The sequence below is a fragment of the Panthera uncia genome, chromosome D4 (assembly GCF_023721935.1).
Source record: "Panthera uncia isolate 11264 chromosome D4, Puncia_PCG_1.0, whole genome shotgun sequence".
NCBI classification, from domain to species: domain Eukaryota; kingdom Metazoa; phylum Chordata; class Mammalia; order Carnivora; family Felidae; genus Panthera; species Panthera uncia.
The window spans coordinates 1054851-1067209 of NC_064807.1; the positions used below are offsets into that span (position 1 = coordinate 1054851).

Genomic DNA, 12359 nt, shown 5'->3' on the forward strand with positions numbered 1-12359 from the left:
AGCTGGGGGGACGGCCGCTTCCTCAAGTTCGACATCGAACTGGGCCGCGGCTCATTCAAGACGGTCTACAAGGGGCTGGACACGGAGACCTGGGTGGAGGTGGCCTGGTGCGAGCTGCAGGTGAGCGGTGGGCGAGTGCGTCCAAGCAGCCTTGATGGTGCGCGGGGTTGGTCTGGTCTAGGGGGCAGCCGCATGTGTCCCCCTGTGTGTGCGCACCGTCTGTGGGGGTCAGGTTGCCGTGCTGGAGGGTAGACCTCCCGGCGTGTGGCGGGGAAATGTGGCACAGTGTGGACCCGCGCTGGAGGGTGGGCATGGAGGGCGTGTCTGTTCGTCTGGCTCTTTCCTGACTCCCAATTCGGGGCTGGAAGCACCCAGGTGGCCTAAATGGTGGCGTCTTTGCAGCAGCTGCGTGTGGGAACTGCGGGGCCCTGTGTTGGAGCTGCCCCTAAGTGAGCACCTTCCGGAGTCTTTAAAGGGGTAGGCGTCCCAGCTGGGGATGCTTGGGGGCTGCCTGACTCGGCCTGCCCCGGGCTGGAAGTGGTCAGTGCCCTCCTGCAGCTCCCGGGGCCCACTGCTCACAAAATGAATGGGGGAGAGGTCTTAGAACCCAGTCACACAAGGTGCGGGTAAGGCTTTTTTTTTTTTCTTCTGATGTAAAGGCTCTGGGCATGCATTTTTCATAACCTTGCTCTCAGGTTGGCTGTGTCCGCCCGGCCCTAGAGATTATATAAACGGTAACCCGAGCTGCCCCGGGCCAGCCTTGGAAGCCAGAGCAGTGCCTGTCAGAGTGGGTGTTTACAGGCCCTCCCTCGTTGGGGGTGGGGGCAGCTGTCCCGCACCGGCCATCCTGTGCGAGAGCCGCTGCTGGGGGTAAGCCGACCCTGGCACCCTGTAAAGTCAGAGGGCCTTCCATGCCTGACACAGGGCCACCCGCCACACTGCAGGCCGCCTGCTTTTTTGGCTCAGAAACCGGATGTGGTCGTTCTGTTCTCTGGGCCCCTGCATGAGTGGGAGCCCCACTAATTTTCGGGGTGTCAGCCTGTCCTTAGCCTTTCTCCCGAGACAGGGGGCTCCAGAGGCCACCCCTTCCTGCAGCGCCTTGGTTTTGCAGTGGACATGTGGGGTCTTTCTGGCAGGGCTGCTGGTGCCCTGGGGAGTCCTTCAGGAGGGACTGAGCTCTCCTCCGTCGTGGCTGTAGGTTCTGGGCCCTGCTGAGGGGTGGCCTCGGTGGTCTGCGGTCTTGGGGCCCTGGTGTGCCGAGGATGACGGGGAGTGAGCTGGGTGTCACTGCTGCATAAGAGGCCCGGGGTTTTGGAAATCCGAAAGGGAGGACCGGAGAGGGGGCAGGGGAGCCCGGGGTTTAGAGCGAGGCCTTGCTTCTTGACTTCCCACTTTCTCCCTCTCGCCGGGTGACCCCGTGTGTCACTGTGGGCACCTGCTGGTGCTCTGCCACGGCTGGCCTGTGCAGGGTGCTGGGAGGGAGCGGAGGTAGGCCTCAGCAGTGATGAGGCACTGCGGGCGCACGTGACCCTCAGGAGCCTCTTACTCTGCATCTGGCTCCCTGAGCAGAGCACAGGCCTGGAGCCTGGCTGCTGTCCAGCCTGGACTCTGGGTGCTGGTGGGGAGGCTGGAGAGGGCTTCCCATCCGTCTGGTGGTGGTTCTTGAACAGGGGGGTACGGGGAGCCCCCATTGGCCGACAGCTGTCCCAGTACTTCTCCCGACAAGAGGGCAGCCTCTGGGGTCAGCTGCTTCTGCTGGGCAGGCCCGAGGGGGTTCTGCACCAGGTGGCCTGGAGCAGCCGGACGGCCGTCGAGAACCTGCTGTTGTTTACCCCGTTTATTGTTGAGGACCCCCCAAGGTCACCATTGCCAACACAGACATAGTTGGTGGGAGGGTGAGGGGGATTGTAGCATCACGGGAGGAAGCCACCGGCCCCGGTGAGCGCGTCCGTAGCAGAGGAGGTGAGCATGGGGAACAGGGCGCTGAGTTGGGCCTCTGGGACCACGGCGCACCAAGGGAGGGCAACAGGTGGCATGTTGGCTTTGTACCCGGGGAGGGGGTTTCCTAGTGCCTAACGGGGAGGTGTTCACCCTCTGCTGGTCCCCGGGATTGCCGGGTGTCAGGAGTGTCCGTGGAGGGTGGGTCACTGGGAGTGTTGCCTTCAGCATGGGGAGCTCCACAGGAGTCCTCCCACCCCCTGAGCCCCTTTCCTCAGCTCCCAGAAGTGCCTTGGCTGGCTGCTGTGGAAGGCCCCCAAACCGCCTCTCTGAAGTCTGTTTCCCTCTCCTGCCTTCGGGAGGCTGGGGGCCTCTGCACCTGCTGGCCTTTGCCAGAACTGCCACTCTTCTCCCAGGGTGCCCCGCCTGAGGTGGGGGAGGCCACACGTAAGACCTAGTAAGTCTGGCTCGGAGGATGTGAGCTCCCCACGACGTCCAATTTCTTTCCATAAATTAGTGTTGAGAGAGCCTTGCAGTAATGTGTGTTTGTCTCACAGCAAAGGGCAATAAGAGATGTCACCTCCTGAATTCCCCAGGTGATCAGAGCTGACGCTGAGTTGTGGGGGAAGCCATTTTACAGAATTACCTCCCTGTCTCTTTTCTCTTGAATGAACTCTCGTTCTGGCCCCAGAGCACGTTGAGACGGCAGCCGAGGAAGCGCACACGCACTCATGACGGCTGCTCTCTCTCTGGCTCGTGTTCCCGCGTCCGCAGGTCCGTGCCGTGGTCCTCTCTGCCCCTGCACAGACCCTGTCCCAGGCTTCCCAGTGTCGGGGGCAGGTCTCGACCACTGACGCTGTCCTGGGTGGCGCAGGGCACCTTCTTACCAGCTGCCGCCTCTGAGCTAGCGTGTGTCTCTGAGGAGAGAAAATGCAGCCAGCCCAGATCTGGCTGGCATCTGGAAGTCTTGTTGGAGGCTGGAGGTGGCCATTCCTGAGTCACCTGTTCCTTTGGTGACTTTCTCAGAAGCTTGGAGAGAGCCTTTTCAACCCCCTCTGGGATGCCGCCCTGTCCTGTCTATGGCCCCCTGCCTTCTGGGGAGACGGGGTTCTCCCTGCAGAAGGCTTCGGGGAGCTGCTCTTGTGGGGCTGGGCACTGCCTCCTGCAGGGGGTCAGGGTCTCTACCTGGAACCATGTTTTCTATGCTGGTGTCTAGATGCACACCCAGCGTGGGGATCATCCTGCCTCATGGGGGTGCTGGGCCTTGACTCTCTGCTTGGAGCACTGGCAGGGCCTTTGCAGGGCTGGGGGAGTCCTAAAGATCTACTTCGGCGGCCGAGCCCCGCCAGCTGGGGACAGGTTCCTACATCCCGCGGGTACTGACATGAAGTTGTCCTGCTGTTCTGCGTTGCCCAGACATGGCTGGACACCCAAGGGGCAGGCCTGGGTTTCAGGCCGGGGACCACAAGACCAGATGACGTCTGACTGCCGGCACCCCCTTCCTGTGGTCGTGGGGTTGCTGCGTGTTCCTGACTTGCCTGCTGTAGCCGGACGTCTGTGCGCTGCTCACCTGCCTGGGCCCTGGGTGGCTCGTTACGTGTGGGTGTGCGGGTGCCCTGGTCTCCTCGCCGTCCTCTGAGGACACTGGGGGCTGCCTGGCATCACTGCGGCCCAGAGGCCTCTCCTGTGGCCCCGGTGCCCCACCTGTGCCAGGCACGGAGCTGCATACCTGGCCTGAGGTGCCCCACCGCCCCCCACAGACAGGCCAGGGACCCAGCTTGTGGTGCAGGCAGCTTCAGACCCATGGCCTTCTCTGCTTTCGGAGTGTCCACGAGCAGGGTGACGTGGGGCAGGGGAGGGAAGTGGACACGTGGAGGGGACGGTGCTCGCTTGCTGGAATAGGATGCGTAGGACTCAGTTTGGCTGGTGGTCACCCTGCGTTTTTATTTTTATCTTTGTGTCTTTATCGCTGAGTTTTGTCCGAGAGCTGAAATTTGAAATCCGTTGCTGTCAGGGTAGAGCTTGCTTTTCCGAGTGGTGTTTCACGTGCGTTATGGCTCACGGTTCTGGTGAGAGGCCCAGGTAGATGGGTCTCCTCCCCTTCCTGTGCAAAAATGCGATGCGGTGTGGGCGAGGCCGGCGTGCGCAGTGGTGACAGGTAAGCATCGTGAGCTGAGGGTCGCTGTTGTGGGCACGCTGAGTGCCCGTGACTCGTTCCCGCTGCCCAGCGTGTGTCTGTCAGGGCGTCCTCGGAGGTCCTGGACCTGGGGCACTGGGCCGAGCCTGACAAGGGCCTGATTGCCAAGGAACTTGGGCCCCAGAACGAGGACCCTGTTCTCATTCGTGGAGGGCTTGTGGGCATCTCCCCCGCTACCAGTGTGCTTTCCGGTCGTGGCTGCGGGCTTACTCAGGTGTACAAGCTTTGCGGGCAGGCTGTTAGCCAGAATGTGACGGCAAGAAAAAAAATTGTAAAGTGGGTAGGGAGCTGTTCCGGAGGGTTCCAGATGCCAGGTCCTAGGTGAGGGGTGCAGCGGGGCAGGCTGCTGCGTTTCGTTGGCTCACTTGGCGTGGGTTTAGCGTGTGCCCTGGTTCCAGCCTGGGGGTACCGCAGTGAGCCGGACAGACCACATCAGGGTGTGAGAGTCAGGTCTTCACGGAGGAGGTGAGGGAGTGTGGGGAGAGGCCATCCTGCGGTCCTGGCTGGCCCTGTGCCTGCCACTCACCTTCCAGAACGGCTCAGACTTGCGGCCCTGTGCATGGCCATAGGCCTCTCTTGGGGCCTGTGGCTTGGGCCAGCTGTAGGCTGAAGCTGGATGGTACCCAAGGTGATGACACGGAAGTCCAGATCACCTCTTTGAGGGAACAGCACTTGACCTGGTCTGCGGAGGTTCGGGCATCCGTGTGGCTGAGTGGCGAGGTGGAAACTGCCTGTGGCACTGGGCAGGGTGTTTGGGAGCCTCACAGCCGGGCTGGACACCCTGCCCAGTGCACACAGACGCCCCAGAGGAGGGGCCCTGCTGCGTTTGGACCCCAGGCCCCCAAGTTTCCCAGTGGGGAGGCCTTGGGGACGACACCTGCCTTTGTGAGCCTTGGTTTACCTATCTGTGTAGTGGGCATGGAGCTAGCCGACCTCATGGGGTCTTGGGGACTATTGAGAAGTGTTTGGCCTCTAGCACAGAGCAGGCACCCAGCGTGAAGCTCCCCCTGCAAAAAAAAAAAAAAACAAAAAAAACAAAAACCATTGTGAAGAGAGCGGCTGGCAGGGGAGGAGCCTGGAGGCCTGCCTGTGGGCAGGGGCTGGTGTCCCTGGGTGGTGCAGGGCCTCCCAGGTGCGGGCCGGCGGCCTGTGCTCAGTTTGAGTTCCTGGCTGCCGCTGAGGCAGATAAGGAAGAGGTGTGAACATGGCAGCTGGAGTCCCTAAGAAGCAGGTTAGGATCTCCCTCTGGCCACAGAGGATGTAGGGGCTGTTTGGGTGGAGAGGCCCCGGAGGGTGGCTCAGGACGGGGAGGGCGGTCGGAGGTCAGCATCCTGACGGTTGGCTGCGGGTGTGCTCGCTTCGGATAGTTTTCAAATCCAGTCCTGTTCCCTGGAGGCTGGGATTCTAAGATTTCCCAGGATACTCGCTCACTAACTCTAATTTATGTTGGCTTTCCTTAAACACGTGTCACATTTTTTGGGAAAAGGATAAAAGAAAGGGATCAAGACAGTGCGATGTTGGCAAAAGAACAGCTAGTTCAGTGGAACAGGACCGCGAGCCCAGAAACAGACCCAGATGAATGCAGGTAACTGACCTTTGACAAGGGAGCAGAGACAACCCTGGGGAGCAGAGACCCGCCTCTTCAACAGCTGGTGTTGGGACAGTCGGATGTCCACATGCGAAGAAGTGAGTGTGCATAGACCTTACTCCACAAAATTAATTCAGAATGGGTCGGAGACCTAAATGCACCCTACAAAACTATAAAACTCCTGTAAGATGACAGAGAGTCTGGACGAGGACGAGCTTGGCAAGGACTTCTCTTACTTTATCTTATTTTAATTCCGGTGCAGGTAACATACAGTGTAATAACATTAGTTTCACGTGTGTGCTGTGGCGATTCAACATCTCGTACATCACCCAGTGCTCATCACACGTGCCCTCCTTAATCCCCAAAACCTTCTCCCCCCCCCCCCCCCCCGCCTCCCCTCGGGTGGCCATCAGTTTGTTCTCTGTCGTTGAGACTCTGTTTCTTGGTTTGTCTCGCTTTTTTCCCCCTTTGCTTGTTGGTTTTGTTTCTCAAATTCCACACACGTGTGAAATCATACGGTATCTGTCTTTCTCGGACTGACTTATTTTGCATACCATAATAGTCTGTGGCTCCATCTGTGTCATTGCAAATGGCAAGATTTCATCCTTTTCATGGCTGAGTAATAGTCCGTTGTGTATAAACCACTTCTTCCTTATTCATCGCTCGATTGGCACTCGGGTTCCTTCCATGTCTTGGCTACTGTAAATGTGTTGCTGTAAATGTAGGGTGCGTGTATCCCTTTGAAGTAGTGTTCTTGTATTTTTGAGTAAGTACCTACAAATGTAGTTGCTAGGTCGTGAGGTAGTTCTATTTTAACTTTTTGAGGAACCTCCACGTTGTTTTCCAGAGTGGCTGCACCAGTTTGCATTCCCACCGGCAGTGCAAGAGGGTTCTTTTTTCTCCACATCCTTTCCAACACCTTTTTGTTTCCTGGGTTTTTGATTTTAGCCATTCTGACAGGTGTGAGGCAATAGCTTATTGTGGTTTTGACTTGTGTTTCCCTGATGATGAGCGATGTTGAGATGATTTCATGTGTCTCTTAGCCATCTGGATGTCTTCTTTGGAGAAATAGCTGTTCCTGTCTTCTGCCCATTTGTAATTGGGTTGTTTGTTTTTTGGGTGTTGAGTTGTCTAAGTTCTTTACATATTTTGGATACTAACCCTTGATCCGATATGTCATTTGTAAGTATCTTCTCCCATTCAGTAGATTGCCTTTTAGATTTGTTGGTTGTTTTCTTTGCTCTGCAGAAGCTTTTTGTTTTAATTTTAAAAATTTTAGTGTTTATTTTGAAAGAGACAGAGAGGCACAGAGAGGAGAAGAGAGAGAATCCCAAGCAGGCTCCACGCTGCCAGCACAGAGCCGAATGTGGGACTCAAACTCACAAAACCTTGAGATCGTGACCTGAGCCGAGATCAAGACTTGGGCGCTTAACTGAGCCACCTAGGTGTCCCAGAAGCCTTTTATTTTGATGTAGTCCCAATAGTTTATCTTTGCTTTTTTTCCCTTGTCTCCAGAGACATGTCTAGGAAAAGGTTGCTATGGCTGATGTCAGAGAACTAACTGCCTGTGCTCTCTTCTAGGATTTTTGTGGTTCCAGGTCCTACCTGTAGGTCTTTAATCCATTTTGAGTTTGTTTTTGTGTGTGGTGTAAGAAAGGATCCAGTTTCATTCTTTTGTGTATAGCTGTCCACTTTTCCCAACACCATTTTTTGAAGAAACTGTCCTTTTCCCATTGTATATTCTTGTGTCCTTTATTGAAAATCAGTTGACCGCATAGTTGTAGGCTTATTTCTGGGTTTTCTGTTCCGTTCCACTGATCTATGTCTTTATTTTTTGTGCCAGTACCATACTGTTTTGATCACTATGGTTTTGTAATACTTGGAATTGCGATACTTTGCTTTTCTTTTTCAAAATTGCTTTGGCTCTTTGAGGTCTTTTGTGGTTCCATACAAATTTTAGGATTGTTTCTTTAGCTCTGAAAAAAATGCTGGTGGTTTTTTGGTAGAGATTGAATTAAACGTGTAGATTGCTTTGGGTAATACAGACATTTTCACAATATTTGTTCTTCTAGTCCATAAGCACGGAATGTCTTTCCATTCCTTTTTTTTTCTTTAAGTTTATTATTTATTTTGAGAGAGAGCGTGTGTGAGAGAGTGGGTGTACGTGAGTGGGCGTGGGGCAGAGAGGGAGAGAGAGAATCCCAAGCAGGTCCACGTTCAGTGCCGAGCCCGACACTGGGCTTGATCCTATGACCATGAGCTGAAGATAAATGTCAGACGCTCAACCACCTGAGCCACGCGGACTTCCTGTCTTTCCAGGTCTTTTTTTTTTTTTTTTTTAATGTTTTTATTTATTTTTGAGACAGAAAACATGAGCTTGGGTGGGGCAGAAAGAGAGAGAGAGAGAACAGCAACTGAAGCAAGCTCAGTGCTGACAGCAGAGAGCCTGATGCAGGGCTTGAACTCATGAGCCGTGAGATCATGTCTTGAGCCGAAGTCGGACGCTTGATCAACAGAGCCACCTGGGCGTCCTATTTTTCCAGTTCTTTGTGATGTCTTCGGTTTCCTTCATCAGTGTTCTATAGTTTTCAGAGGACAGGTCTTTCACCTCCTTGGTTAGGTTTATTCCTAGGTATCTTATTATTTTTGGTGCAATTGTAAATGGGATTGTTTTCTTAATTTCTCTCTTGCTACTTAGTGTATAGAAATGTAACCGATTTCTGTGTATTAATTTTGTATCCTGTGACTTTACTGAATTCGTTTATCAGTTCTAGTAGTTTTTTGGTGGAGTCTTTAGGAATTCTGTGTATAGTATCATGTCACCTGCAAATAGTGAAAGTTTTATTTCTTTCTTACCAGTTTGGATGCGTTTTATTTCTTTTTCTTGCCTGATTGCTGAGGCCAGGACTTCCTGTGTTGCATAAAAGTGGTGAGAGTGGACATCCGTGTCTTGTTCCTGGCCTTAGAGGGAAGCGCTCCCTGTTTTAAACCATTGAATATGTTAGCTGTGGGGTTTTGAAAGATATGTACATATACATATGCACGCACACGTATATGCATATAAGTATATATATACGTACATATATGTACACACGCACATATATATATAGTTAAGGCATGTTCCTTTTTTAAAAAAACTTTTTAGGGGCGCCTGGGTGGCGCAGTCGGTTAAGCGTCCGACTTCAGCCAGGTCACGATCTCGCGGTCCGTGAGTTCGAGCCCCGCGTCGGGCTCTGGGCTGATGGCTCGGAGCCTGGAGCCTGTTTCCGATTCTGTGTCTCCCTCTCTCTCTGCCCCTCCCCCGTTCATGCTCTGTCTCTCTCTGTCCCAAAAATAAAATTAAAAAAAAAAAAAAAAAAACGTTGAAAAAAAAAATTAAAAAAAAAATAAATAAAAAATAAAAAAACTTTTTAAAATTTTAAAAACTTTTTAAACTAAATTTTATTTAGTTTTGAGAGAGAGAGAGCATGAGCAGGGGAAGGGCAGAGAGAGAGAGACATAGAATCTGAAGTAGGTTCTGGGCTCTGAGCTGTCAGCACAGATGTGGAGCTGGAACCCACGAACCGTGAGATTATGACCTGATGCTCAGTCAGATGCTCAACCTACTGAGCCACCCAGGTGCCCTGAGGTATGTTCCTTCTAAACCTACTTTGTTGAGGGTTTTATTTTAAATGTGTATTTATCTTTGAAAGAGAGAGCATGAGCATGGGATGGGCAGAGAGAGGGGGGGACAGAGGACCTGAAGCAGGCTCTGTGCTGACAGCAGTGAGCCTGACATGGGGTTTGAACCCATGAACTGTGAGATCATGACCTGAGCCAAAGTCGGACACTCAGCCACCTGAGCCACCCAGGCGCCCCTTGTTGGGAGTTTTTATCAAGAATGGATGCTGTACTTTGTCAGGTGCTTTTTCTACATCTGTTGAGACGATCATATGGTTCTTACCTTTTCTCTTATTGATGTGATGTATCACGTTCATTGTTTTGCAAATACCGAACCACTCTTGCAAACCAGGAATAAATTCCACTTGATCATGGTGCATGATTTTTTAAAATGTATTGTTGGATTTGGTTTGCTAGTATTTTGTGGTGGATTTTTGCATCTGTGTCCATCAGGGATATTGGCCTGTAGTTCTCTTGTTGTGTCTTTTTTTTTCTTACATTTTTTTTTATTTTTCAGAGAGAGAGAGAGAGAGGGAGACAGAGCACAAGTGGGGGAGGGGCAGAGAGAGAGAAAGAGAGAGAGAGAGAGAGAGACAGAATGCGAAGCAGGCTCCAGGCTCTGAGCTGTCAGCACAGAGCCCGACGTGGGGCTCAAACTCACAACCCATGAGATCATGACCCTGAGCTGAAGCCGGATGTTTGACTGAGCCACCCAGGTGCCCCTTTTGTTGTGTCTTTATCTGGTTTTGGTATCAAGGTGATACTCTTGGCAGTGACATTTTAAATACAAACCAAGGGCACAATCTATGAAAAAAAAAATCTTAACATACCAAGAATCCCTAAAACTCAACAATCAGAGAACAAACAACCTGACTAAAACGGGCCACAGACACCTCCCCATAGAAGACTCACACACCGCGAAGAAGCATGCCCACATCACTCGTCACCAAGAAAATGCAAATTAAAACTAGATTGCACTGCACATCTAGAACGGCCGAAATCCAGAGCACTGAGCAACATGTGCTGGCGAGGGCGCACAGCTGCGGGAGCGCCCGGTCACAGCTGCAGCGAACGCAGATCGGTGCAGCCGTGTGGGAAGGCTGCTCCTTACAAACCTGAACATGCTCTTCCCATTCGATCCGCCGAGCAAACCCGAGGTGTTGACCTGAACAAGCTAAAAACCGATATCTACACAAAACCTGCACGCCATTCTGTAACAGCTTTACCAAAAACTTGGAAGCATCCAAGATGTCCTTCAGTGGGGGATGGACAGATACCCTGTGTCCCTCCAGACAAGGGGATATTACTCAGCGCTAGAAAGAAATGAGTTATTAAGTCATGAAAAGGCAGAAACGAATCTTAAATGCATATTACTAAGTGAAAGAAGCCAGTTCGAGAAGGCTCCATACTGTGTGATTCCAACTATGAGTTCCGGAAAAAGGCACAGTTGTGCAGCCAGTAAAGACTTGGTGGTTCCTGGGGGTTGGGTGGGGGGTGAATGGGGGCAGCACAGGGCAATTGGAGGCAGTGTAACTACTCTGTGTGATCCTGTGATGAGTGTCCTAATACATTTGTCCAAACCACAGAACGTAACACGCCAGGAATGAACCCTGACAGGTGAACTATAGACTCTAGTTAATAATGTATCCATCCTGCCGCATCAGTTACAATAAAGTACCCAGTGCAGCTAATGAGAGGAGGCTGAGTGGGGTCGTAAGGGAGTATGTGAGAATTCTGTACTTTCTGCTAAATCTTTCTGTAAACCTAGAACCTCTCTAAGAAATAGTCTGTCAGTTTAAAAAAGCCACGGTTACAGCCACGTTAAAGAAGCTTGCAGATATGGAACACCCCACTCCGAATTCCGGTGATTTGCCTGTTCTCTTTGGGCTCTCGTTCCCACACATATGTGCACTCTACAACTGCAGTGGCATTCACAGGGGTGTCCCAGGTTTTAAAATCTTTTTGTTTCTAAAAGGTCTTTTAGGAGCACCTGGGTGGCTCAGTTGGTTGAGTGTCTGCCTCTTGATTTCGGCTGAGGTCATGATCCCAGGGTCATGGGATTGAGCCCCCATCGGGAGTTATCAGCACAGAACCTGCTTGAGATTCTCTCTCTCCCCCCACCCTTGCCCCCCCAATAGATAAATACATAAATAATCCTTTAATGCTGTCTTTTCAAGGAGAGGCTATGTTTCAGGGTTCATTACTGTTTTAGTTTGCTGTTCTAGAAAGTTCTCAGCCATGCTGGCCGTGTGGGGGAAGCCGAGCCGGACCGAGTGTTCTAGGCCCCAGAGAGGTGGCTCTGGGTTATGGGCTCCCTGAGTGTCTGTCCTGGGGTGTTGGTGCTGGGAGGGCCCAGACATGTGGTCCCTGTCATGCCTGCCTCCCCACGAGCTGGGCATATTTCCCACAGGGTTCAGGAGGGAGATCTCTCCACAGTGGCTCCAGAAATGAAGATGTCATGGTATGAGCCCCGCCCAGACCCTTGGGCAGAGGAGCTGCTGGGGCTGAGTGGGGTACTGGGCGAGGCTTGGTACTTCCGGGCCCCAGTGTTCTACAGAAGGCTGCCTTGGCTGGGGTTGTCCTCTGCAGAGAGATCTGAGCATGGCTGTCAGCTGGCTGCATGCAGAGAGTGGGCGGGAAGGACTTTTTTGGACTCCTAGACCACCTGTGAGCTCATTGGGTCTTTGGAACCACCTAAAGAGATTTGGGGACTCTGCTTTTACAGACGAGGAGGCTTGGGGTGGGGAGGGGGTAGCTCACACAGTGAGGCAGTGCCTGGTGGCATGGCCTAGGTTTCTTCCCTGATGGGGAGTGCTGGGTCAGGCAGGCATTGCTGTTGCAGTACTTCTCAGGGCCTTTAAAATGCCCATGGTGTCGTGAAGCTCTCAAGGGGGTGTAGGAGGCCTTTTCTTTTCTTTTCTTTCCCTTTCTTTCCCTTTCCCTTTCCCTTTCCCTTTCCCTTTCCCTTTCCCTTTC

The 12359-nt window shown here is 52.6% G+C and overlaps 1 protein-coding gene across 1 annotated transcript in view; it reads left to right on the forward strand.

Moving 5' to 3' along the window:
* Positions 1–12359, forward strand: part of WNK2 (WNK lysine deficient protein kinase 2) — a 136462-nt gene that overhangs the window by 7739 nt on the left and 116364 nt on the right. Inside the window, exon 5 of the mRNA XM_049632671.1 lies at positions 3–120. Within this exon, the coding sequence (XP_049488628.1) occupies positions 3–120 (118 nt within the window). The remainder of the gene's footprint in view (positions 1–2; positions 121–12359) is intronic.